Genomic DNA, 26,507 nt, shown 5'->3' on the forward strand with positions numbered 1-26,507 from the left:
CTAATGGGTTAAAGGTAATGGATTATAGGGTTCCAGAGAAACAGGTAGAATCTAAAGGTGGTGATGTCAAAAAGCATCTGATTTTAATAGCTACCCTGAAGCAGTAGCAAGACTTCTTCAGGCTGCAAAGTGCCTAGGCTGCAAAAAGCACACATGGGTGCTTCCCCTTGACAACTCCATTCTTTTCCAAGCCTAATTCTACAAGCCCCACTTCTCTAGACGCCACTACATAATTTTCAGGCCTAGGGCTCTGTGAGGAGTTGGGACGTTGCTGTAAAATATCTAGAGGATGGTGTTCTGAGTGTGTGTGTAAAATGCATATGCACTTGTCAGATAAAGGCAGTGAAAGACCAGTAGGTCTAAAAGTGTTTTTATTAAAAAAGAGCTGGCACCTTCACAAAGAAATAATCCCTACATAAAATTCCCAAAGACAAGTTGCTGGATTTTAAATTACAACCAATTCATAAAAATGAAATGGTACATACTACCATAGAAATCATCATTGTACTACAATTTTCATTAAGAGGCAAGAAGTAGAAGTTTCTTTCCCAAGACATGATAATAACTGAAGGATTATAGAAGAAATGTATGTGAATGGCATTTTCTCTTGAAACTCTCAACTCCAAGGTTCTTAGATTCAGAATCTTTATGAGTTGAGCAAATTCATCCCTACAGACTCTCAACAGTATCACACAAAAGAAAATGTGACGAAAACCCACTATAAGTTTGCATTGTTAAAGGAAAGGCCTTACTTTACGTTCTTGAGTATCTATCTTAAAACATAAGCAATTCCTACCCGTTTTAAGTAGAAACCACACACTGAGACACTAAGTGTCTAAAGAGGAACTCCATTGATTGCTTTCCCTACTCTGGTTTCTACTCTCAGATTAGACAAAGTGACTCAAAACTATTTTCCTATCTACTGAGGAAAATCTAAATTTGTACTAAAGCACCCCTGTTTGGGAACAAAAAAGATAGTAGCACATCTGCCTGCTCTTTAGAGCCATATGACATCTGAAATGCTTTCTTGGTATCTAACATAAAGAAATCCACAATGAAATACAGTCATTGTTCCAAAGTCTTTTTTTTTATTTCAAACTCATTGAAAGAAATAAAATTATATTTAAAAAAATAGAGTAATCTCACAAACTGAGGAAAGCCAGGAACAAAAACAACTAGTTAGTACTTTTTCCTGAGAGGCAGATTTAATAGCTATAGAATGGGTTTTCTCCTTCCTAACTTTATCAAACAGAAAAACAGATTTCTCTATTTCTAAGGCATCAGAAAGCACACCAAGTGATAAAAGATGTTTAAGTACAAGGTTTCAAGCCCTCTAATGGGGATGAAGAAACATCAAAAGCTGACAGTTTCTTTTAATATCAACTATTAAACTGCACATATTTCTAACAATGTAAATTTGAAAATTTCACGCTCACAACCTGAATGTCAAAAATCTGGTTTTCTTAAAATGTTACTACCTGAATGTCAAAAATCTGGTTTTCTTAAAATGTTACTACTTCTTAGTAAGAAAGTCCAAAGAATCTGAGCTTGCATCACTATAAGTGAAGGGGGCCAGACAGCATGAAGAGCTGCACTCACCTTACCATCTGCAGCCAAAACCAGGAGTCAAAAAGCACCAATCCTAGGAGACTCAGATGCAGCTAAAAATTTATTGCAAAGCCTCATTCCTAAACCACTGGAACTGTCCACAAAGGCATATCAATCCTAATGGTTCAGAGATAATGCACATTATAAATGTTATGTCATATTACCGTTCTCAAAGCTCTAAACTTACTGGTTTCCTTTTATTTTATACTATGTAATCTACCAAACTAAAAACTTTCATTTTCAACCATTTCAGTAAATTAGTCAAGACACTGGCTAACATTTTTGTTCTATGCATAACTAGCTGATTGCTTTTGCTAAAGTTTTGATTTGCACAGGTAATAGGAAAGCTTGAAATCAATTTTTCCAAAAAGTTCCAATCTTATGTTTTGAATTGAAATACTGAGTACACATCTGGACAGTTTCTCTAAAGCTTCCTTTTAAAAATAGTTGACTCAATTCACATCACTGGTAACCATAATTCCATAACGACATCAATTCCTGAAAGAGTGTTTTTAGTAAATAAGAGATTAAAATGTCATTAACATCTACAATAGTTGCTTAAGGATTCAAGTGTGTATCTCAAATTAGGCTCATTATATAACATCAATGAGCTTTTAAAGATTCAGTAGGATTCTGTGGGTGTGTCCTATTAAGTTATTCAAACATCTACCAACCTTTAAAGTAGATCAATATTCCCACCAAAGCAAACTGGTGTTAGACCCTAACAAAAACCCCATCCTGTTTACTGGCTCTATAGGGTATTAACCTTCCTAGACAGCATCTCTTATCAGACAACGCTGGGCTCCCAACTTACAATTAGAAGGAGCTCTCAGCCCTAACAATGATTTTACTGAGTTACAGGATACTGTCAGGTTATCTTCTGCCCAGGAAAACAGCACGGTCAGCACTCTGCCACCAAACCGAGGATACAACTTTAATTACACTGAGTTACGTTCTGGTGACAGTATCCCAAGTCCCGGTATGACATTGTGGCCAAAAATTACCATATGCAAATGAGATACCTAATAACACAAACTTTTAAAGCAGATGAAACTCAGTTTTTCACCACCAACTCAGGCATGCATGCTCACACACACACACACACGCTCAACGCAAAAAAGACAACACACATGAGCTAGAACGGTGCTTAAAAAAAACAACACAGTTAATAAGGGCAATCAAAGCTACCAACATCAATATAAACCAGCCTCTAGAGATTTCCTACTTTAGTGACTGGCATTTTTTTTGACTATAAACAAAAATGTTAATATCCTGAGTTTTATCAGTACTTCCTTTCTTAAATAAGAGTCATAAAAGCATACAAATGAAAAAAACAGAAGCAGTGATACAAAAAGTTTGGAAGAAGAGCCATTAGAAAAAGAAGTCACAAAAATAAAGCAAAAAGACGTATTTAAGTGAAATAAATAAAAGGTGAAAACCTTACCCTTTCAAGTTTTTTTTTTACACTCATTTTGGGAGATGGCATGGAGTAAATGATATACTTTCCTAATCATCAGTTGGTTAAGATCAAATACCAATATCATCCTTCACAAAAAAAGTCTGCCTTTAGAAATCATGGCCCCTTGACAGTTATTTTGAACACAGTAGAAACTACCTGAATTAATATTCCATATCCTAATAAGTAGCTTGTCTGGTCAAACTGTTAAGACATTTTATTTATTGACTTGACTATGAAATGGTATCAAAAAAATGCTTACTTTACTGGCATCTGCAGAAACTAAAATTTTAATATGTGAGTTTATCCAAACTACTGAGTTTTTTTTAGGAAACAAAATGCCAATCCATTATCCCAAAGGTACCCCCAAAGTATAATTCTAATAGGCTATACTTCTGTAAAAACAAAAAATCTATTTGCTTCCTAAATGTTATTTCTACTTTAAGTCAACTGGCTACATCTGCCTTTAAAATGCAATGGGATCTCTTTATTTAACCTGGCATCACTATTAAAAAATCAACTTATAACTGTTGGAGAACACAGTACTCATTATGCTAAAATAGAGGTTATGTTATATATAAAACCATTTCAAATTACAAAGCGATTGGTGTCTATCGCCCTAAGGATTTTTAATACATACTTTAGGGGGAAAAAATCATAACTATTTAACATAGATGGCATTCAACTTTTCTTAATCCAATTAACCATATCCATTACAAATTAGGAAATTTTTCTGCAAAACCTGCCAGTTCCTCATTTCTTTTGTCCACCTAAAAAAAAGGTATTTCTTGGGAAGTCAAAAGATTTATCAAGAACATCAAGGTCTAGGATATATATATATTTTTACCATATACCTTAAAAATGATTGTTTTTTGATCCCCACAAAAAAAATCCATATCCTTTAAAACCACATATTTGAATCACATGGATAACATTTTTAGCTAATCAACTCCTCAGTGCTGATCCTAGAAAATAATTTTCAATGGATCTTTGAATAAAGGAACAAGGCAAGGTTCAGTTATTGATGAGTGGTGTAAGAGGTCACACCTTTAACGTTCAAGCCACAAACTGTAAAGTTTGGAAAGGGTGAGGTCTACTGTCCATTATCAGAATTTGTTGTAGTATTTTCAGTGCTCATGGGTTGCACGTTGTCTGCAAGGTTGTGTGCATGCTCGAGAAACAAATCTTTAAGTACACTTAATTCCTTTGTCAGCAATTTAATTTTTGCTTCCAACCGTTCATTCTCTTCTTTGAGCTGATTTACTTTTTGTAGCGTATCCTGTGCTTTCTGCTTGCTTTTCAATCGGCTCTTTTTCACAGCCATGTTGTTCCTCTCTCTGCGTTGACGATACTCGTCACTGTTTCGATCCATAGGTGAACTCTTTTTGCTCTGCTTGCTGGGAGGCACAGCTTTGCCTCCTCCGCCAGGGCCAGCAGGAACCAGCTGAGGAACCTGCTGTAAGCCACTGCCATGTGCCTGAGAATGGATAACACTTATTCCATTCACTCCCGGAGTACTGGGTTGCTGTGATATCTTGCTCATTTGGGCACTCTTCTTTGCCAACACAGAACAGGCAGAAAGGACAGCAAGGTGATCAATGGTTTCCACACTAAATGCCAAGAAATCTTCACATGTACCTAGTTAAAAAAATAAATTGCATTCAAATATTTGAAATGAAAGGATCAAATGAGATTAAACTTACACGTACTTAACAACAGGCTAACTGATTATGCTGAGAAAAGTCTACAACAACTGCCAACTATTCCAATGTTTCAGAAGTCTAAATCATTTAATTTAGAAAGGTTAAGTTAGTACAGAAGCACCATAAGGCCAAAATTCATCCCACCTGAATCCCTGTGGAGACTACCCATCTGTGATTGTTATCAGAAATGGGAGGGAAAACAGAAGAATACCAGTAATTAGGTAGCACATATGAACTAAAAGGACTTGACAATGAGCCAGGGAGAAATTTGAGATGTCTGGGTTAAACAGGGAAAGCTGAGTTCAATTATGGTAGAAGCCACACCTGTAATGAAAGGGAAAAAAAAGTTTTAACTGTTGGTTCAAGTCAAAAGGGAATGCTAGAGTGTTCCACCTCCAAAATTCACCAGGAATAGTGCCCTGTATTATCTGCATGTTTCTTATTACAAAATGCAAGGAGTGAGTTATGAGGGACTTGCCTTTTCTCCCTGAGCATACCTTTATATATCTTTATAGGATATTTTGAAAGGTGCTTTTTTGGAGATGGAGGTGGGGAGTGGGCTTGTTTTTCTTTTAATGACTTCAAATGATATTAAATTACAGAGACTGACTGAGTTACTTTCTTGGATCACAGATTTAGGAGCTCTGAGACAATCTGCTCTGCAACCCACCAGGCTTCTAGTAGTGTTCTTTTTTCCTGATATAATAAAACATTTTAAACACACTCAAGCGGAAACCACAAGGAAAGAAATACAAGTCCTAATGAAGTATCCAAGGAAGTGTGAGAACTGGGACTCAGGCTGAGCAAAGGACCTGTGCAGATGCGGTACCTGCACCCACCTCACACTGCTGAAGGAGCTCAAAGGAAACACCGATTCTGAAGCACTATTCTAGTAACTACAGTAATGGAGAAATGAAGTCACAGTTTCAGGAACTAGTCATATTTGGATTACTAAAAATCCAACTAAGTCCCTACAGTAGGCTCAAGAAGTGTCAAAAGCACACCATTCTCCAGAGGTGAAAGTCTCCCCGGTGGCATGGGAGATGACTCCCAGCAATGAGTCTGGCCCGGGCACCATGGGATCAATAATTCCATCCTGACCAAAAGGGGGAAAAGAAGTGTAATTAATAAAGTATCAGTGGCTGAGAGAGTTCAAATGGAGTCAAGAGGCTACTCTGGAGGTCGCTCTTACGCAAGCTTCAGGAAGACCTTGCTACCTATCATAACCTGCCAACCCCCAACCAGAACCATTCCAGTCAATCCTAAAGAACACCTAGGGCAATATATAAGATTCTACAAAGGTTCCAAACACAAGGGTAACTTTCCAGAAACCTACAACCTCCAGATGGGTCCCTGGGCCAGATAAGTCCTGAAACCTAGAGGGCACAGCCTCTCCGGAACATCAGATAGTTCCATCTCCCTACTGCATATTATCAAAAGCTCCTTTCAACATGAAAAATTTAATATGGCCATAGCCCAAATACCCCTAAAGAGTGGGATAAAAAAGATCAAAGGTGATGGTGGAATTATACAGAGAAGAAGGGGTTTAACCAACAAATATGATTGCTGAATCATTATACTTTCATTTCTTTTAGTCTCCAGTATCTTAGAGCAAAGTAAAAACCTAAAATTGAGGAATTGCAATCCATAAAAAACTCTAAAATCTGTTCTACAACTAACTGCTGTGCTGGGCTTTGAAACTTACTGCTTTTTGTAAATATGTTATTTTTCACAAAAAAGTCGACTGTGATGATAAAAAAAATATTTATTCCTTCTAACCTCCTGTATTCTGGAGCAGCTAGAAGGAAAAATCTGAGAGGATGCTATGGTGGCCCATGACAAACTCTGGGATCTGTCCTGTAACTACTTGTTGAAGAGTGTTCTGAAAATTATTGCTTTTCTCTTTCTTTGCTTTGTGTGTGTGTGTGTGTTACATATATATGTTATTTTATACAATAAAAAAGTAAAAAAAAAAAAAAAAAGCACACCATCCTATTATCATGAGGGAATTTCAAGCCAAATTGACTAAATTAAGTGAACTTCGTCCATAAGAAGTCACAGCACTCCTGGAAATTTAGAAAGCGGTATTATGAGCTATAAAACCACCCTGTTCTCTCTTCACAAAACATTTAACACTACATCATGGCACTGAATGAAGCTGAATGTGAGAACGATAAAGGGAGGAGGCCTCGGGGCACAAATGATATCAGAAGGAAAGATAAATGATAAAGACTTAGACAGTATAATCTAGGAATGCCCAGAGTATATGATAGTGACTAAATGTACAAATTTTAAAATATTTTGCATGAGGAAGAACAAAGGAATGTCAATAATGCAGGGTGTTAAAAATAGATGGTAATTAATATTCTAAAACTTTAACTTATGAGACTAAAACAAAAAATATTTACTTGGTACAAAATTTATATTTCAACTAGTGCATTTCCTAATGTAACTTATGAGGACAGCTTAATTGAATACCATAAGTACATAGAACTTTGAGTAGGGCATGAGATTTTGTGATGCCTTGATAAATCCCAGAAGGATTTGAATAGTGAAAAAAAAGTATTTGCAAAGTCTCCTTGGGGGAATGATGAGAAAGGGGGAAATTGAACTACCCCAAGTGGAGAATTCTTGATATTCACACAAGCAGTGGGGATAACCAAAGCAATAGGCTGAGCTCCCAATTTTAGGGTTTGTTCATATGAAACAACCCCATCAAAGGATAGGCTAAGCCTACTTAAAGTTAGGCCTAAGAGTTACCCACAAGAGAACCTCTTCTGTTGCTCAACTCTGGCCTCTCTCAGCCAACAGGACAAGCAAACTCACTGCCCTCCCCTCTCTACATGGGACATGATTCCCAGGGGTGTGGACCTTCCTGGCAACGTGGGACAGAAATCCTAGAATGAGCTGGGACTCAGCACCAAGGGATCGAGAAGACCTTCTCAACTAAAAGGGGGAAGAGATAAATGAGACAAAATAAAGTGTCTATGGCTGAGAGAATCCAGAGTCAAGAGGTTATGCTGGAGGTTCTTACGCATTAAACAGGTATCACCTTTTTAGTTAAGGCGTAGCAGAGAGGTTGGAGAGAACTGCCTGAAGCTGTAGAGCTGTGTTCCAGTAGCCATGTTTCTTGAAGATGATTATATAATGATATAGCTTTCGCAATGTGACTGTGTGATTGTGAAAACCTTGTGTCTCATGCTTCTTTTATCTACCTTATCAACAGATGAGTAAAACATATGGATTAAAAATAAATAAATAGGGGGAACAAATGTTAAAATAAATTTAGTAGACTGAAATGCTAGTGATCAATGAAAGGGAAGGGTAAGGGGTATGGTATATATGAATTTTTTTCTGTTTTCTTTTTATTTCTTTTTCTGAATTGATGCAAATGTTCTAAGAAATCATCATGATAATGAATATATAACTGTGATGAAAAAAAGAAAAACAAAGAATGTTCATATTGTAAACTGACTATTTAAAAAAAAAAAACTACATCAGTGGAAAAAACCTTAAGTCAGAATTATGAAATGCCTCAAATAAGTACATCCCAGAGTACTTAAGAAAGTTCGGTTAGTAAACACCAGTAGTTTCACCTAAACCTTCAGCTAGGAATTATCAATATAAACATTGGTTATTGTTCATTTTTTAAAAATCTTTGCATTAAAAAATCCACAAATCATTTTCAATAGTTTGAAAAGCCACATTGCCATCCTAAGCACTGGCTCCAGTACTAACACAAGAGAGAAAACTTCCTTTGAGCCATGACAGAGAGTTTCCTAGCCCAAGTCTCTCCTCAGTAATGCACATTTCACCCTCTTCCTTGATAATGCATTATGCTGCCTAATTTTTCTTCCAGTTAAAAAGTAACTGTTCAGGCTCCCGGAATGAACCAGGACCTGGCATCAAGGGATTGAGAAAGCCTTCCTGACCAAGAGGGGGAAGAGAAATGAGACGAAATCAAATTTCAGTGGCTGAGAGATTTCAAACAGAGTTTAGAATTATCCTGGAGGTTATTCTTATGCATTATATAGATATCCCTTTTTAGTTTATGGTGTATTGGAGTGGCTAGAGAAAAGTATCTGGAACTGTTGAGATGTATTCCAACAGCCTTGATTCTCACAGTCGAATGTATAACTGTATAACTTTTATAATGTGACTGTGTGATTGTGAAAACCTTGTGTCTGTTGCTCCTTTTACCCAGGGTATGGACAAATGAGTTAAAAAAATAAATAAATAAATAAATAATAGCAAGGGATAAGGGGTAAAAAAAATTAGACTGGAATACTAGTGGTCAATGAGAGGAAAGGGTAAGGGGTGTGGGATACATGAGTTATTTCTTTTTTCTTTTTCTGAAGTGATACAAACGTTCTAAAAATGATCATAGTGATGAATATACAACTATGTGATGATATTGTGAGCCACTGTATACTATGGATGGACTGTATGTATATGTGTGAAGATTTCTCAAAAAAATTTTTTTTAAAAACTAAAAAAGTATTAAAAAAGAACATGTATTATAAAATGGAATTTGTGCTGTCATCAATTTTAAAAAAAAGTAGCTGTTCATAGATATTGCAAATTGCTACAGTATGCCAAGCCCCAACCAACAATATTCCTGAAAACCCCAAAGAATATCCTGGAAACAACCAGTGGGTCAAGGAAGAAATTATAAGAGAAATTAGTAAATATCTCGAGGCGAATGAAAATGAGAACACAACATATCAAAACCTATGGGACGCAGCAAAGGCAGTGCTAAGAGGAAAATTTATTGCCCTAAATGCCTATATCAAAAAAGAAGAAAGGGCAAAAATTCGGGAATTAACTGTCCACTTGGAAAAACTGGAGAAAGAACAGCAAACTAACCCCAAAGCAAGCAAAAGGAAAGAAATAACAAAGATTGGAGCAGAAATAAATGAAATTGAGAACATGAAAACAATAGAGAAAATCAATAAGACCAGAAGTTGGTTCTATGAGAAAATCATTAAGATTGATGGGGCCTTAGCGAGATTGACAAAAAGAAGAGAGAGGATGCAAATAAATAAGATCAGAAATGGAAGAGGAGACATAATCACTGACCTCACAGAAATAAAGGAGATAGTAACAGGATACTATGAACAGCTTTATGCTAATAAATACAACAATGTAGATGAAATGGACAACTTCCTAGAAAGGCATGAACAACCAACTTTGACTCAAGAAGAAATAGATGACCTCAACAAACCAATCACAAGTAAAGAAATTGAATCAGTCATTAAAAAGCTTCCCAAAAAGAAAAGTCCAGAACCAGACGGCTTCACATGTGAATTCTACCAAACATTCCAGAAAGAATTAGTACCAACTCTCCTCAAACTCTTCAAAAAAACTGAAGTGGAGGGAAAGCTACCTAATTTATTCTATGAAGCCAACATCACCCTCATACCAAAACCAGGCAAAGATATTACAAAAAAAGAAAACTACAGACCAATCTCTCTCATGAATATAGATGCAAAAATCCTCAACAAAATTCTAGCAAATCAAATCCAGCAACACATTAAAAGAATTATACATCATGACCAAGTAGGATTCATCCCAGGTATGCAAGGATGGTTCAACATAAGAAAATCAATTAATGTAATACACCATATCAACAAATCAAAGCAGAAAAATCACATGATCATCTCAATTGATGCAGAGAAGGCATTTGACAAAATTCAACATCCTTTCCTGTTGAAAACACTTTCAAGGATAGGAATACAAGGGAATTTCCTTAAAATGATAAAGGGAATATATGAAAAACCCACAGCTAATATCATCCTCAATGGGGAAAAACTGAAAACTTTCCCCCTAAGATCAGGAACAAGACAAGGATGTCCACTTATCACCAGTGCTACTCAACATCGTGTTGGAAGTTCTAGCCAGAGGAATTAGACAAGAAAAAGAAATACAGGCATCAAAATTGGAAAGAAGAAGTAAAACTATCACTGTTTGCAGATGATATGATACTATACGTCGAAAACCCTGAAAAATCCACAGCAAAACGACTAGAGCTAATAAATGAGTACAGCAAAGTAGCAGGTTACAAGATCAACATTCAAAAATCTGTAGCGTTTCTATACACTACCAATGAACAAGCTGAGGGGGAAATCAAGAAACGAATTCCATTTACAATTGCAACTAAAAGAATAAAATACTTAGGAATAAATTTAACTAAAGAGACAAAAGACCTATACAAAGAAAATTACAAGAAACTGTTAAAAGAAATCACAGAAGACCTAAATAGATGGAAGGGCATACCATGTTCATGGATTGGAAGACTAAATATAGTTAAGATGTCAACTCTACCGAAATTGATTTACAGATTCAACACGATACCAATCAAAATCCCAACAACTTACTTTTCAGAAATAGAAAAACCAATAAGAAAATTTATCTGGGCCCCGAATTGCTAAAAGTATCTTGAGGGAAAAAAACAAAGCTGGAGGTCTCACGCTGCCTGACTTTAAGGCATATTATGAAGCCACAGTGGTCAAAACAGCATGGTACTGGCATAAAGATAGATATATTGACCAATGGAATCGAACAGAGTGCTCAGATATAGACCCTCTCATCTATGGACATTTGATCTTTGATAAGGCAGTCAAGCCAACTCACCTGGGACAGAACAGTCTCTTCAATAAATGGTGCCTAGAGAACTGGATATCCATATGCAAAAGAATGAAAGAGGACCCGTATCTCACACCGTACACAAAAGTTAACTCAAAATCGATCAAAGATCTAAACATTAGGTCTAAGATCATAATACAGTTAGAGGAAAATGTAGGGAGATATCTTATGAATCTCATTATTGGAGGCGGGTTTATGAACCTTACACCTAAAGCAAGAGCACTGAAGAAAGAAAGAAAGAAATGGGAGCTCCACAAAATTAAACACTTTTGTGCATCAAAGAACTTCATCAAGAAAGTAAAAAGACAGTCTACACAATGGGAGACAATATTTGGAAATGACATATCAGATAAAGGTCTAGTATCCAGAATTTATAAAGAGATAGACCAACTCAACAACAAAAAGACAGCTAATCCAATTACAAAATGGGAAAAAGACTTGAACAGACACCTCTCAGAAGAGGAAATACAAATGGCCAAAAGGCACATGAAGAGATGCTCAATGTCCCTGGCCATTAGAGAAATGCAAATCAAAACCACAATGAGATATCATCTCACACCCACCAGAATGGCCATTATCAACAAAACAGAAAATGACAAGTGCTGGAGAGGATGTGGAGAAAGAGGCACACTTATCCACTGTTGGTGGGAATGTCAAATGGTGCAACCACTGTGGAAGGCAGTTTGGCGGTTCCTCAAAAAGCTGAATATAGAATTGCCATATGACCCAGCAATACCATTGCTAGGTATCTACTCAGAGGACTTAAGGGCAAAGACACAAACGGACATTTGCACACCAATGTTTATAGCAGCATTATTTATAATTGCAAGGAGATGGAAACAGCCAAAATATCCATCAACAGACAAGTGGCTAAACAAACTGTGGTATATACATATGATGGAATATTATGCAGCTCTAAGACAGAATAAACTCATGAAGTATGTAACAACATGGATGGACCTAGAGAACATTATGCTGAGTGAGACTAGCCAAAAACTAAAGCACAAATACTGTATGGTCTCACTGATATGAACAGACATTAGCGAATAAACTTGGAATATGTAATTGGTAACAGAGACCATCAGGAGATAGAAACAGGGTAAGATAGTGGGTAATTGGAGCTGAAGGGATACGGACTGTGCAACAGGACTGGACACAAAAACTCAGAAATGGACAGCACAATACTACCTAACTGTAATGTAATTATGTTAAAACACTGAATGAAGCTGCATGTGAGAATGACAGAGGGAGGAGGGCTGGGGACATAAATGAAATTAGAAAGAAAGATAGATGTTAAAGATCGAGATGGTATAATCTAGGAATGCCTAGAGTATATAATAATAGTGAAATGTACAATGTACAAATTTTAAAAATGTTTTTGCATGAGGAAGAAAAAAGGATTGTCATTATTGCAGGGTGCTGAAAATAGATGATAACTAATACTTCAAAATGTCGCATTACGTGTAAGACTAAAGCAAAAAATGTTTATTTGTTACAAAATTTAGATTTTGACTAGAGCATTTCCTAATACAACTCATGTAGATAGTTTGACTGAATGTCATAAGTACTTGGAATCTCAGGTAGGACATGAGATTTTGTTGGTTTGTCCAGAGTGATCCCCCGATGAATCCCAGAATGATTTGATCAGTGACTGGAAAAGTATTTGCAAGCCCCCTTTGGGGAATGGTGAGAGTGGGGAGAAATTCAACTTCCCCAAGTTGAATTCTTGATATTCTCACAAGCAGTGTGGACAACCAAAGCTATAGGCTGAGCCCCCAGTCTTGGGGTTTGTTCACATGAAACTTAACCCCACAAAAGATAGGTCAAGTCTACTTAAAATTTAGGCCTAAGAGTCACTCCCAAGAGAGCAACAAAAGAGGCTCAGATGTGGCCTCCCTCTCCAGCCAATATGATGAGCAGTCTCACCACCCTCCCCCTCTCTGCGTGGGACATGACTCCCAGGGGTGTGTACCTTCCTGGCAACGTGGGACAAAGATCCTGGAATGAGCCGAAACTCAGCATCAAAAGACTGAGAAAAACCCTAGAATGAGCTGAAAATTAACATCAAGAGACTGAGAGAACCTTCTCGACCAAAAGGGGGAAGAGTAAAATGAGACAAAGTGTCAATGGCTGAGAGATTCCAAACAGAGTCGAGAGGTTATCCTGGAGGTTATTCTTACGCATTAAGTAGATATCACCTTGTTGTTCAAGATGTAGTGGAGAGGTGTAGGGAATTGCCTGAAAATGTAGTGCTGTGTTCCAGTAGCCATGTTTCTTGATGATGATTGAACAATGATAGAGCTTTCACAATGAGACTCTGTGAATGTGAAAACCTTATGTCTGATGCTCCTTTTAGCTACTATATCAACAGAAAAGTAGAACATATGGAATAAAAATAAATAATAGGGGGAACAAATGTTAAAATAAATTCAGTTTGAAATAGTGGTAAATGAAAGCGAGGGGTAAAGGGTATGGTACATATAGTTTCTTTTTCTCTATTATCATTTTATTTTTTTTTCCGTTGTCTTTTTATTTCTTTTTCTAAATCAATGCAAATGTACTAAGAAATGATGAATATGCAACTATGTGATGATATTAAGAATTACTGATTATATATATAGAATGGAATGATTTCTAAATGTTTTGTTTGTTAATTTTTTTTAATTAATTAATAAAAAAAAAAGAATATCCTGGGTTCTATCTGAGGCTGTAAGTTTCACTCATTAAGCTTATTTTTCAGATACTTAAAGCCTCCAGATTGCTCCTATGCCAGATAAACCCTGAAACCCAAAGCATTAGCCTCTCTAAGAACATCAGCTAGTTGCATCCTCCTACCCCACAATGGTGACACCCCTTTTCAACATGAAGAAATTAGATCAGTCACTGCCCAAATATCCCTTAAGTTTGGGAGAAGGATCAAATGAGAGAGAGGAGTAGTATCAGAGAAGATAGGATTTAACAAATTATTGTGACTACTGGAACACTATATTGATTTTTTTTGTTAGTCTCTAATATATTAGAACTAGAAGGAAATACCTGAAATTGTAGAACTGCAACCCATACCATAATTTGAAATTTGCTCTATAACTACTGTTAAACTGTACTTTGAAATTCATCGCTTCTCTGCATATGTTATATGTCACAATAAAAAATATTTTTAAAAAAACTGTAATGAACTTAAAAAAAAAGTAGCTGGTCAGAATTAATTTGAGCCACCTTCACCACCACCTAACACTATTGCTTATCTATTTCATATACATGTTTTATGAACTTGCTTAATTTAACACTTCTTCTGCGACCATCTTAACAATCAAGATCATGTACTTTTCCTCTACCAATTATATTTTTAATTCTTGAAGCTAATCTCACTAGTCAACGCAGCCAAGGTCAGAGACGGCAATGATCTGGAAGTACAGCTCAGGAACCAGGTCAGTTCTTGTTCTGGCTCTTCAATTTACTCTGGGCATATCCCTTCCCTTCTGTGGGCCTCAGTTTCCCATCTGCAAAGCAGGGATGTTGAATGGATCTTATCCATTCCAGCCTTCCAGCTTTGCGAACATATCATGAATTTCAGTCATTAAAAGCTCTTTTTCATTACAGCCTCCAAATTCAGTGATAATTAAGCCTGTTTTTCTTCCCACAGATACAGAAATAGGGAAGGGCTTTGTTACCTCAGCATGACTCATCCTGCCCAGGTACTAGGCTGAACGCAGTAGGCAAGGTTTTCAAAGTGAGTCCCTTGGCTTGAAAAAGATTATTTACTGAACCTACAAACTAGTTTAAAAAAAAAGGTAAGAAACAGAAACTGGAAGATATTAAAGAGAACTTCAGGGATGTAAAAAAAAATAAAAAATCTTCAACCCAAAGACAAGCCAAGAAAGTAGTCTGTGAAGTGAAGAAATTGGCCATCCCTTAAGGAAAATGGACCAAGTAAAGGGGTCAAAGAACTAACTATAATAATTAAGTCCAAACAGATCATCAATTTTCTTTTTACACTGAGAAAAACAGCTGCCTCCAAAGTACACATTTTAGTGTTTAAAGTATCATTTATGTTTTTGGTCCTTTCACATTTACTAAGTACCTACAATGTATAAAATAGTAAATTCATTTCAAATCCGGATAACTTAACTCTATAAGAAAGTCCAGCTCCTCGGTGGACAAATACTATTTCAAAGTTCAGTTTACTAGACAACAGGGCGGTACCTCGTTTCCTCATATGCAAATCATTCAAACAGGAAGCAACAGGCAAGCTGAAGAACAAGGGTGCTCACAGCATGGTCCCTAGACCAGGAGCAGCAGCACATGGGAACTTGCTGGAAATGCAAACACCCAAGCCGTCCCAGACCTCTGAATGAGCTTTAGGGCAGGGGTACAGCAATCTTGCTTTAACAGAGAGTGGAGTGATTGTAATGACACTCAAATCTGAGAATCACTGCTACAGATTAACAATGGATCTTAAATATGGTGGACTGTGCAGGCAACTTTTTTTAACTCAAAATTTCTTACATTCAACTAATGCTCATTCATATCAGAAACACACTGAAAACTCTGAATGTTAGAATACGTAAAACAAAATCAAAAGTTTCCAAGTTTCATAACTCTTCTGTCCCTTCTTTTCCACATACCTAGGATAACCAGCTCTCCCTCTCACTCACGAACCCCATTCCCACTAAAATAAATTTTTGTTTCCTCAGGAAACCCCCAGTTTCCTGGTCAACTCCAGCTCTCTGGAGTTGACATACATTGGAGTGACAACTCCAAAATATTCATAGATGTTTCTTCCTTGCCCAAAGTCTGTTCAATCATTGGGTAATTCTACATAAAAAAAATTTCACATTCACAATTCCTCTCCAGTCCCAAAGGCTGAGAAATTACCTCGGGCTGACATAACCTCTCAAGGGCACTACAGTCTCCTCTGGTTTAGTAGCATTCCCTCCAATCAGTCACTGGCACCTTATATCACTCTCCTACTGAAAATTCTTCTGCAGCTACTGTCTACAGATCAAAATTAAGGTCTTAACCCTCTCTCCAGCCTATGCTCCCTCATCCTACATACCTCAACAATATTGAAATGATATTAGTTGTCTAAATAGGCCCCGCTTTCTCTTTCATTTGTGCTTCTGTTCATGTTGTTCCCCCAGTTTCCTGGTCAACTCCAGCTCTCTGGTAAACTCTGCTAGAGGCAGGACTCTTTCATCTTCACATGCCTGGCATCTCAGGCAAGGTTTGACATGAGCGGCATTCAATAAGTATTTGTGGAATACAGGCTCGAAAGACTAAGAGAGAACATTTATTCTTAAAACGTCCTACATAAAAATGGGACTCTCTAGCATAAAACTCTCATAAAACAACCACTCAAATAGAGTTCCATTTGCTAGTTTTAGTACCCAGTCTATACAGCGAACACCATTTTTGTCTGGTCTTTGCTTGATGTCAGTAGAGAACTTATATTTTCTACTTAGCCCACTTGGGTTTTCCAAATGACTTTAAGTTCTTAAGCATGCATCACCCAGGTTCAACAACTCTACTAAAAATGGTAACTCTGGGAAAGCAGACAAAGCCATAGCCATTCAAGGGGGTAGGACTTCTATTCCACTGTCACTGTTTTTTTTTTAGAAAAGCAGGGGTCCATGAAGGAGGGCACCTCCTTTCAAGGAGTACATGAGGGATCCCTTGGCAATGCGAGAAGAAAATGCATGTTCATTGTTCTTCTTGAATGTCATCTTTTTAAAAATGTTCTATTTTTTATGTGCTTTGCAACATACATAAATATTGTTTGTAAATACACATCTACACACTCAGGCTCAAAATTATTTTTTACTGATATGGATGGGATGTCAAAAAAATAAGAGACTAATGTACCAACCAATACAAAAACCCACGGCAGTACTCATCCCCAAATCATCAAATGTACCTGAAACCACAGCTACTTGTATTTACTATTACTGTAAACAGGTGAAGCCATAAGATTATAAGACCAAATTCAGCCCCCTGAGGTCCTTTATGTCTTTACCAGGGACTCACCATGTGCTGTTTAATTCCCCAGGAATGAAATCACCACTCCAAGATCAGAAAGCCTTGCTGACAGTCATGATGTGCTCCTGAAAATTTAAAAGATCCTCTGAAAAAATAAGATTTGTTTCCACCTATTTTTTGGGCAGATATTAAATGAAAGCCAAATGTGTCCATCAGAAGCAGGAATCAATAAACTGAAAAAATCTTCAGCTCACTAACATCCTGTAATTAGCTTTGTTTACAGTTTTACCAGAAACTGAGAATCAACTTTAAAAATAACTTATACCAAATACTAACCAAGCGGTAAGAGCTGACCAGATCTCAATTTTTAAACACCAAGAAACTTTTAAGATGCAAGATTTCTTTATAAAGCAAACCCTGATATCCACTTTACACACACACACACACACACATAGATAGATAGATATTTTGCACGGGCCGGTACCAGGAATTGAACCCGGGTCTCCGGCATGGCAGGAGAGAACTCTGCCTGCTGAGACACAGTGGCCCGCTCAAGATCCATAATATTTTGTTTTGAAAACGTCTCTGAGAGTCACATATCCTGTCTTAACTAAAGGACCAAACAATCTATTCAAATCAGGATGCAAGTGAGTGTAGGCTCAGAGACAGAACTACCAATTTTCGTATAACCTACAAATTGAAAGCCTTTCTAAAATGACACGTGAAGGTGCCAGATTAATCTCAAACTAAGGGACAACCAAACACGTAAAAAGAGCAGAAACACACAAGCTTACTCGATGTTCCCCTCAAACATACGTTTCCATCCTCTCTATCTATCTAGACATCTCTTTCAGCTATTTTTCTTGCAGTGTTCCCTCTCTCCAACCAGACTTGCAAGTGCTTCGTTTACTTGCCCTTCTCTTTTCTATCCAACTCGGGGTTGCTACATATTCACCTAAAGTATGTTCAAGAGAACTGCGGGGCATTCAAAGTATAGCTCCATACGTGAGCAAAATAGTATTTATACAGTTATGTATTTAAAAATTCGCTGCTTTCCCTGACCACTCTTATCATCCTACCATTTGAACAGCATTCTCAACCATCTCAGAAGTAGGAGTTTTAGACGGGCAGGAAATAACCCATGCGGCCCTCAGGCAAGACACGGTCCATCTCCAGCTCTTCTGGGAACACCCTAGATCCCCAGGGGCCAATAAGAGCCCGGGTTGTCACAACTGCACGCTTCACAAATAAACAGCGGGCAGGGCCTTGGAGGGGGCACGCCTCGCCTTCCGCCCCGGCCCGGTGGCGGTCCCGGCTGGCAACGAGGGGCGCCCCGGGGAGCACGGCGGGCGGGGGTCGGCGGGTGGCGCCGCGGCGCTGGGCCAAGGACAGGGATGAGCTCAGCGCCCCCGCCGGGTGTTGCCGACAGGTTGCATCAGACGCCGCGGCAGGGCGCCGCCCGCTCCGCGCGGGGCCTGCCCGGCCAGGCGGCCGCATCAGGCCGGGCAGGCTCGCATCCGGCCGGGCCAGCACCCACGCAAGCAGCCGGCTCCACCGCGGCCTCCCAGTCTCCTCACGCCGCCCGCCCGTGGCCTCCTTACCTGCGCCTCCAGCCCGTCCGCCCCCCGGCGGCCTCCGCGGCGAGCGGCCTAACGCGACCCAGGCCTCGCAGCCCGCGCGTCAGCCAGGAGGAGCGACGGTTACGAAACCGGCAGCCTCCGCCCGTCCCGCCGCTGCGGCCACCGGCTTCCCCTCCCTGCCGGGGCCGCGCGCGCGCGCGCGCCGCCGCCGCCACAGCCCGGCCAATGGCCACGCGGATCTGCGGGCTACGCACCCGCCCCTCGCGATGGGCAGCGCAGCCAACCAATCGCGGCTGCCTGAGGGAGGGTGGGAAGGCGGGCATGTGGCGGAGGCGCGGCCTCCGAGCGGCCCGGCGGCGGGCGCGGCGGGCGTGGCCGGCGTTGGCTGAAGTTCCGGGAGGGCCGGTGCGCGTGGCTCGGGAGCGGCCAACGCAGAGCGGCGGCGGGGCCCGTAGCAGTGGGCTGTCGTTCCCGAGGAAGGGTCTATTAGAGGCGGAGGCGTTGGAAGCAACGCTTGCTTTTGCGAGGGCAACCCGTGCCCTCGCTTGCTTTTTCTCAAAGTGTTCTGCGGTGGTTTTTCGAAGTCTCTGATTTCTGTTTTGGTTTCCTCACGGCCTCGGGGAGCCCCTCGGCGGCTGTCTCCGGGACAGTTTCCTGGTCGCCCCACAGTCTCCGTGCTAGTTTGCAGGACCCCAGCTTGATGAGCCTGAGGGAAGTGCGTAGTCTTCGCGCCCGTGAAAGAAACTGCGAACTTTCTTTAAAGAACGAATGAGGCAGAACTTTTCCAAGATAGGCTTATTATTGATGTCACACTGTGACAACTGCAGACTGTGGTTCTCTCTCTTTTTTTTTTTTCCACGGTGAAATGAATTGAATTTCCACAACCGATTCCCTTGTGGTGCTTTCCGGGTGAACTCATTGAGAGACGTGCTTTCTGAAAACGGACAGCAATCCGGTTTTGCTGATCTAAAACAAGTCAGAGGAGGATCTGAAAACGTTTTAAAACCAGGAAGCAGCGTGCTGGGTGGAGGACAGAGCCCGCTGATTGGTTTGATTGCTTCCTCTTTAGCAATTCTTATCGTTCAAAAAATAGAGTCTTTGAAAGAGGAAACGTTTCTTCATTACACAAGCCGTGGGACTTGCTCTCCATGTGAAACTGTTTCGAGGAATCACTAAAGAGATGATAAAGCACTTGCAATCAATCAAAAAGAGGCGATAACTGAAAGTGAACAAGTGACCTCGACGCACATTGGTAGAATAATATAATATCAAACCCAATATGCTTCTTTCCCTTTGGCCCCCAGTGTTCCAGCTGAAATTTAGGATTTTGGTACCCCCAAAGTTGGACTATATTTTGTTGCTCACAAAATCATGAGTCTACTTTGACCATTTCTTAGTCACTTAAAAATTCTGTACAGTATATTCATTTATCCTCTGGCTTGCTAACCTAGCTGCTAGGCTACTCCAGCCTTCCTTGTGTGGTGCATGGACAGGCCTAGCCTATGCAGAGGAAAGTAGGGTATTTACTTCCTCCGGATAGTAGTGAGTTATTCTCTTTGCCGCTCAGTTTATAATTTGGTACCATATCTGTGTTAAACTGTGGGTGATTGCTGAGAATTCAGTAATAAGACAATACAGTCCCTGCCCACATAGCGCTTGTACTTACAGCCAGGGAGACAGACATTCAGTAATTATACAATTTTTTAAATTACTATTTTCACGGGTAATACAAGAAACACAAGATGCTGTGAGAGGTGACAGGATGGGAACCAGTTCTGGTCTGATGCATCAGAAAGGCCTGAAAAATGAGTAGGAGTTAGCCAAGCAGATCAGATTAAATGGATATGCCACAAAGGTTCAATGGTGGAATAAATTTAAGACCAAGGTGGCTGAAATGCAGAGGTCCAGTGGAGACTGGGTAGAAAGGCAGGGCCTTGAGGATTCTGATTCTTCTCATGAGAGGGATAGGAAGCCTGGGAACAATGGAATCTCACCTTAAAGAAACAAGGAGAACCTGGTGACAGCTCAGTCTCTGGGTTGTGTTCTACTATGTGGCATTTTTGCAAACCACAGGGAACCAAACAGTCAGAATAAAAGAAAAAAATTTGGCGTAGATTTCTGCCTCACTGATACCCAATATGTAGTTTACAATATCCAGCGAATTTGTTCGTAAGTATCACATTAACATCCCTCAGTGTTCTGACTGAAATTTAAGATGTTGTGTTCATTGCTATATTCTAGTTACCTGGCACTATCAGTAAGTGTGGACTCCACTAGCAGGGTGTTCTGCCCATGGTTTCATCTCTTACTGGTTGTGTGACTTCAGGCAAGTTACTGCACCTCTCAGTCATCTATAAATGGTGATAACAACAGTATCTACCCAATAGGATTGCCATGAGGATTAAAGGAGTTAATATATGTTAGGCTCCAAGAACAGTGCCTGGTACATGTTAGGAGCCCAAAAGTATTAGCTGTTATGATGATGCTGATACATGAATTAGAAACAAATTGTATCCATATAATTATGGTAGATCAAAACACACTTCAAAATAAGGTAGGCTCCTTGCTACTGATCATCACCTGTCAACCCCCAACAAGGACCATTCCAACCAATCCTAAGGAACACTTAGGGCAATATATAAGATTCCACAAGGGTTCCAGGCACTAGATTAACTTCTCTGAAGCCTACAACCTCCAGATGGGTCCCTGGTCTAGATAAGTCCTGAAACCTAGCCCAGCCTCTCCAGAACATCAAACAGTTCCATTTCCCTACTCCATATTAGTGACAGACCATTCAATATAAAAAATTGAGAATTGCCATAGCGCAAACAACCCCAATGAGAGGTATGGAAAGATCAAAGGTGATGGTGGAATTATACATAGGAGATAGGATTTCACAAATGAATATGAATGCTGAATCATTAAATTGCTATTTCTTTTAGTCTCCACTATCTTAGAGCAGCTAGAAGTAAAAACCTCTATTTGTGGAATTGTAACCCATGTCAAAGTCTGAAATATGTCCTACAACTAATTGTGATGCTTTGCTTTGAAATTTATAGCTTTTGTGTATATATGTTATTGTTCACAAAAAAAAAGAAGGAAAAATGTCAATTGTGATGACAAAAAAGTCTTTAAGCCCTCTAGCCTCCTATATTCTGGAGCAGTTAGAAGGGAAAATATGAGAGGGTCATATGGTAGCCCATGACAAACTCTGGGATCTATCCTGTAACCACTTTTTAAAGAGTGCTTTTAAAACTATTACTTTTTTATTTCTTTGCTTTGTATGTTGTTATACTATACAATAAAAAAGTAAAAAAAAAAAAAAAAAGGCCAAGCTGTGCTTAATATTGTTTTGATGATTCAGAAGGTACTAACTCAAACATAGTATTTGAGGAGTTGAGACTGTCCCTCCAGAGTATCTCAAAATTTTAAATAGTTCCCTTAGTTACTACATCTGTCTAGTTTGCTAGCTGCCAGAATGCAATATACCAGAAACAGAATGGCTTTTAAAGAGGGGGATTTAATAAGTTGCTAGTTTACATTCTAAGGCTGAGAAAATGCCCCAATTAAAACAAGTGTATAGAAATATCCAATCTAAGGCATCCAGGGAAAGATACCTTGGTTCAAGAAGGCTGATGAAGTTCAGGGTTTCTCTCTCAAGTGAGAAGGCACATGGCAAACACAGTCAGGGTTCCTCTCATCTGGAAGGGCAAATGGCGAACACGGTGTTTTCTGCTAGCTTTCTCTCCTGGCTTCCTGTTTCATGAAGCTCCCTGGGAGGCGTTTTCCTTCTTCATCTCCAAAGATTGCTGGCTCATGGACTCTCTGCTTTGTGGTACTGCAGCCTTCTCTGCTCTCTCCAAATCTCCAATACTCCAAAATGTTTCCTCTTTTATAGGACTGCAGTAAACCAATCAAGACTCACCCAAATGAGTGGAGACACATCTCCCCTAATCCAGTTTAACAACCACTCTTGATTGAGAGTCATCTTCAGAGAGATGATCTAATTACAGATTCAAACATACAGTACTGAATAGGGATTATTCTGCCATTTTAAGAAATGGGATTTTGATTAAAACATGGCTTTTCTAGGGTCCATACATCCTTTCAAACCAGCAGAACATCTTAAGTCATCATTTCATTTGTTTCCTTAAAGTAGAGTGGAGGAAAATTTTAATAATTGAAATTTCTTTTTGTTTGGAAGCCAGACCAACAGACATTTACTATGCATAATTAAGTAGATGTGTATTTGGAAATTTTTAAAAATTTTATTTTCTAAATCAGCTACTTTTAAAAAAATTTTTATTTATTAAATGTACCAACATACAAACATTCTTACCATATGATCATTCCATTTTACATACATAATCAGTAATTCACAATATCATCACATAGTTGTATATTCATCATCATGATCATTTCTTAGAATATTTGCATCAATTCAGAAAAAGAAATAAAAAGAAAACAGAAAAAATTCATACATACCATACCCCTTACCCCTCCCTTTCATAGGTCACTAGCATTTCAATCTACTAAATTTATTTTAACATTTTCCCCCTATTATTTTATTTTTAATCCATATGTTTTACTCATCTGTCCATAAGATAGATAAAAGAAGCAACAGACACAAGGTTTTCACAATCACATAATCACATTGTGAAAGCTATTATCATTATATAATCATCTTCAAGAAACGTGGCTGCTGGAACACAACTCTACATTTTCAGCCTCTCCATTACACCTTGACTAAAAAAAGGTGATATCTATTTAATGTATAAGAATAACCTCCAGGATAACCTCTCGACTCTGTTTGGACTCTCTCAGCCATAGACACTTTATTTTGTCTCATTTATCTCTTCCCCCTTTCGGTCAAGAAGGTTTTCTCAATCCTTTGGAGCTGAGTTTCAGCTCATTCTAGGATTTCTGTCCCACATTGCCAGGAAGGTCCACAGCCCTGGGATTCATGCCCCATGTAGAGAGGAGGAGGGCAGTGAGTTTGCTTGTTGTGTTGGCTGGGAGAGAGAGAGGCCGCATCTGAGCAACAAAAGAGGTTCTCTTGGGGGTAACTCTTAGGCCTAATTTTAAGTAGGCTTAGCCTATCCTTTGACGGGGTTAAGTTTCATATGAACAAACCCCAAGATTGGGGGCTCAGTCTATTGCTTTGATTGTCCCCACCGCTTGTGAGAATATCAAGTATTCTCCACTTGGGGAAGTTGAATTTTCCCCCTTTCTAATCATTCCCCCAAGGGGACTTTGCAAATACTTTTTTATTCACTGTTCAAATCACTCTGGGATTTATCAGGGCATCGCTCTGGACATATCTACAAAATCTCATGCCCTACTCAAGGTTCCATGTACTTATGGTGTTCAATTAAGCTGTCCACATAAGTTATATTAGGAAATACACTAGTCAAAATATAAATTTTGTACCAAATAAACATTGTTTTGCTTTAGTCTCAAACATAAGTTAGAGTTTTAAAATATTAATTACCATCTATTTTCAACATCCTGCATTATTGAGATTCCTTTGTTCTTCCTCATGCAAAAACATTTTTAATTTGTACATTTAGTCACTATCATTATACACCCTAAGCATTCCTAGATTATACTGCCTCAGTCTTTATCGTCTATCTTTCCTTCTGTAAATCAGCTACTTTTGACAGGTGATCTGGACTATTCTGTAATATTTTGAAAGCTGGGATAATATGTTCACATAATTGAGCCTCAGTGCCTACTTATTGTGGTATATTAGCCATGATATGACAGTGATTAGCAGGTATTGTGCATTGTTTATGGCTCTTTGGATTAGAAAACCATCCCCGACTAGCCTTAGCATAAAAGATATGGTAGAAGACCTTAGGACACTCTTCTTGAAATACCCAAGCCTTGTCAGAAACAGGAACTCAAACGTCTTCATGGCTCATTCTTGTTCTCTCTCTCTGGCTTCATTATTCTTTCTCCTTTCTTCATATGGCCATAACCTCAGATGTTCCCAGCTTCATTCACTAAGGAAAGGCCATCTCTCTTTAAATTCCTTTTCCAGAAGTCTTAGGGAAGGACTCTGGTATTGGCCCCACTGGTCAAATGCCCATTCATGACATAATCAAACGGCCAAGAGCAGGGCGCAATGTGCTACCGTGGCAGCACTGGAGGGATAGTGGAAGCACAGCGGAAAAGAAAGTGCTGAGCAGCAAAACCTGCCAATATCCACTTCAAGCAGCAGATCCACCGTGGCTACCCTGCTGGAAGCCTTGGTCACTCTGGCTGACTGTTCTGTTCTTTCCAATGCGATATGCTCCCCATCTCTGAGGGCAGAATGTAAACCTCCAATTTACCTTTGGAAGCAGTATTTGGAATCCTAAGAGCTCACAAGCTAAAAGATTGTCTTAGGACATACCCAAATTTCTTAAGTGGTTCCTATGCATGAAAGAGAAAAATCTGGCACATTCTAAACTTGTGCAGTTGATGAATACTGTGAATGTCCATTAAAAAGCACTATTGCCAGTGTCAGATTTTGTTATCCTGTGAGTTAGGACACATCATCTGTGTGCTTGAAGATAAGTACCTGTGCATACAAGGAGAATGTGTATTATCCACACAGATAGAGATAGGTACAGGTGGTCTGTGCATGTGAGAACAGGTAACCTCTATCTCTTGGGGTCTTATTCTTATCTGTGACCTTCAGTCCACTGATCAAGCATTATTACATGTTACATAATGACTAAAATGCAAAGTGTTCCAGTGCCTCTGAAGTATATTAGCACAAAACCCAAGACAAATGTTTTGGAGGGGGTTGTTTGTTTGTGGTATATGTAACGCTCATCCCCTGAATGGCAGTGTGACAGGCTTTGTGAGATAGGACAAGGTGAGGATGGTTAGCCTTCAGCCCAGCTAAATGTCTGTTTCTCAACCATGGAAGGTGGACAGTCAAGACCTCATAGAGTTGTTATGAGGATTGAGTAACCTTATCTGAAAAGAAGCTTGTATAGTGCCCGGCACACAGGAAGCCCAAAATAAATTTTGTTTACTTGTCCATCCAAAGAGGACTTGATATCATATATCCAGACTTGGGCTTCTAATACGATTCTCCAATAAGAGGAACCATGGATACTTGGAGAAACAGCTGAGCCTATGACCAGGACTGGAAATAAACAAGAGGTGCCTGGAGCGATGGAAAGTGCTCAAAAAGCAAAATGATGGAGGAGTGCCAGAGAGACCCAGGATCCAAATGAAAGAGCCTTCAACAGCCAAATCTGGAGCAACTTGAGTAGCAAAATAAAGTAGTAGTAGATCATAACCCAAAATATAAAATCAATATCCACGAGTCTAGGTTGCTATAGATAAATGCTGGATGAATACATAAATGGAGCAGAAGAGACCAATTTCTTGTACAAAATAATTACAAGTAATTTATCTTCTGACAAGAAGGTGGAACCTATCCCCACCCCTTAAGGGTGGGCTGCACATAGTGACATCTTTCCAAGGAGTGCAGTATGGAAGGGAGACAAAAAGAGTAACTCATAGGAGAAACCTGGCAAA

The 26,507-nt window shown here is 39.1% G+C and overlaps 1 protein-coding gene across 6 annotated transcripts; it reads right to left on the reverse strand.

Annotated features, from left to right (window-relative positions):
- Nucleotides 1-1,060: 1,060 nt before the first annotated feature.
- Nucleotides 1,061-25,039, reverse strand: CEBPG (CCAAT enhancer binding protein gamma). 6 transcript variants are annotated; one of them, XR_013163502.1, is made up of 2 exons: nucleotides 1,479-4,702; nucleotides 1,061-1,439 (listed from the first exon to the last, which is right to left on the reverse strand). XR_013163502.1 is itself a non-coding variant. In XM_077132231.1 (2 exons), exon 2 carries the CDS (start codon nucleotides 4,605-4,607, stop codon nucleotides 4,158-4,160), a length of 450 nt encoding a protein of 149 aa, XP_076988346.1. In that variant the 5' UTR covers nucleotides 4,608-4,702; nucleotides 24,824-25,039; the 3' UTR covers nucleotides 1,061-4,157. The 6 variants fall into 6 exon arrangements, 5 of the variants coding, with proteins under 5 accessions (XP_076988346.1, XP_076988348.1, XP_076988350.1 ...); XM_077132231.1 differs by adding an exon at nucleotides 24,824-25,039 and having other exon boundaries at nucleotides 1,061-4,702; XM_077132233.1 differs by adding an exon at nucleotides 18,990-19,139 and having other exon boundaries at nucleotides 1,061-4,702.
- Between the last annotated feature and the right edge of the window lie 1,468 nt (nucleotides 25,040-26,507).

This window comes from Tamandua tetradactyla, chromosome 16 (genome assembly GCF_023851605.1).
Source record: "Tamandua tetradactyla isolate mTamTet1 chromosome 16, mTamTet1.pri, whole genome shotgun sequence".
NCBI lineage: Eukaryota > Metazoa > Chordata > Mammalia > Pilosa > Myrmecophagidae > Tamandua > Tamandua tetradactyla.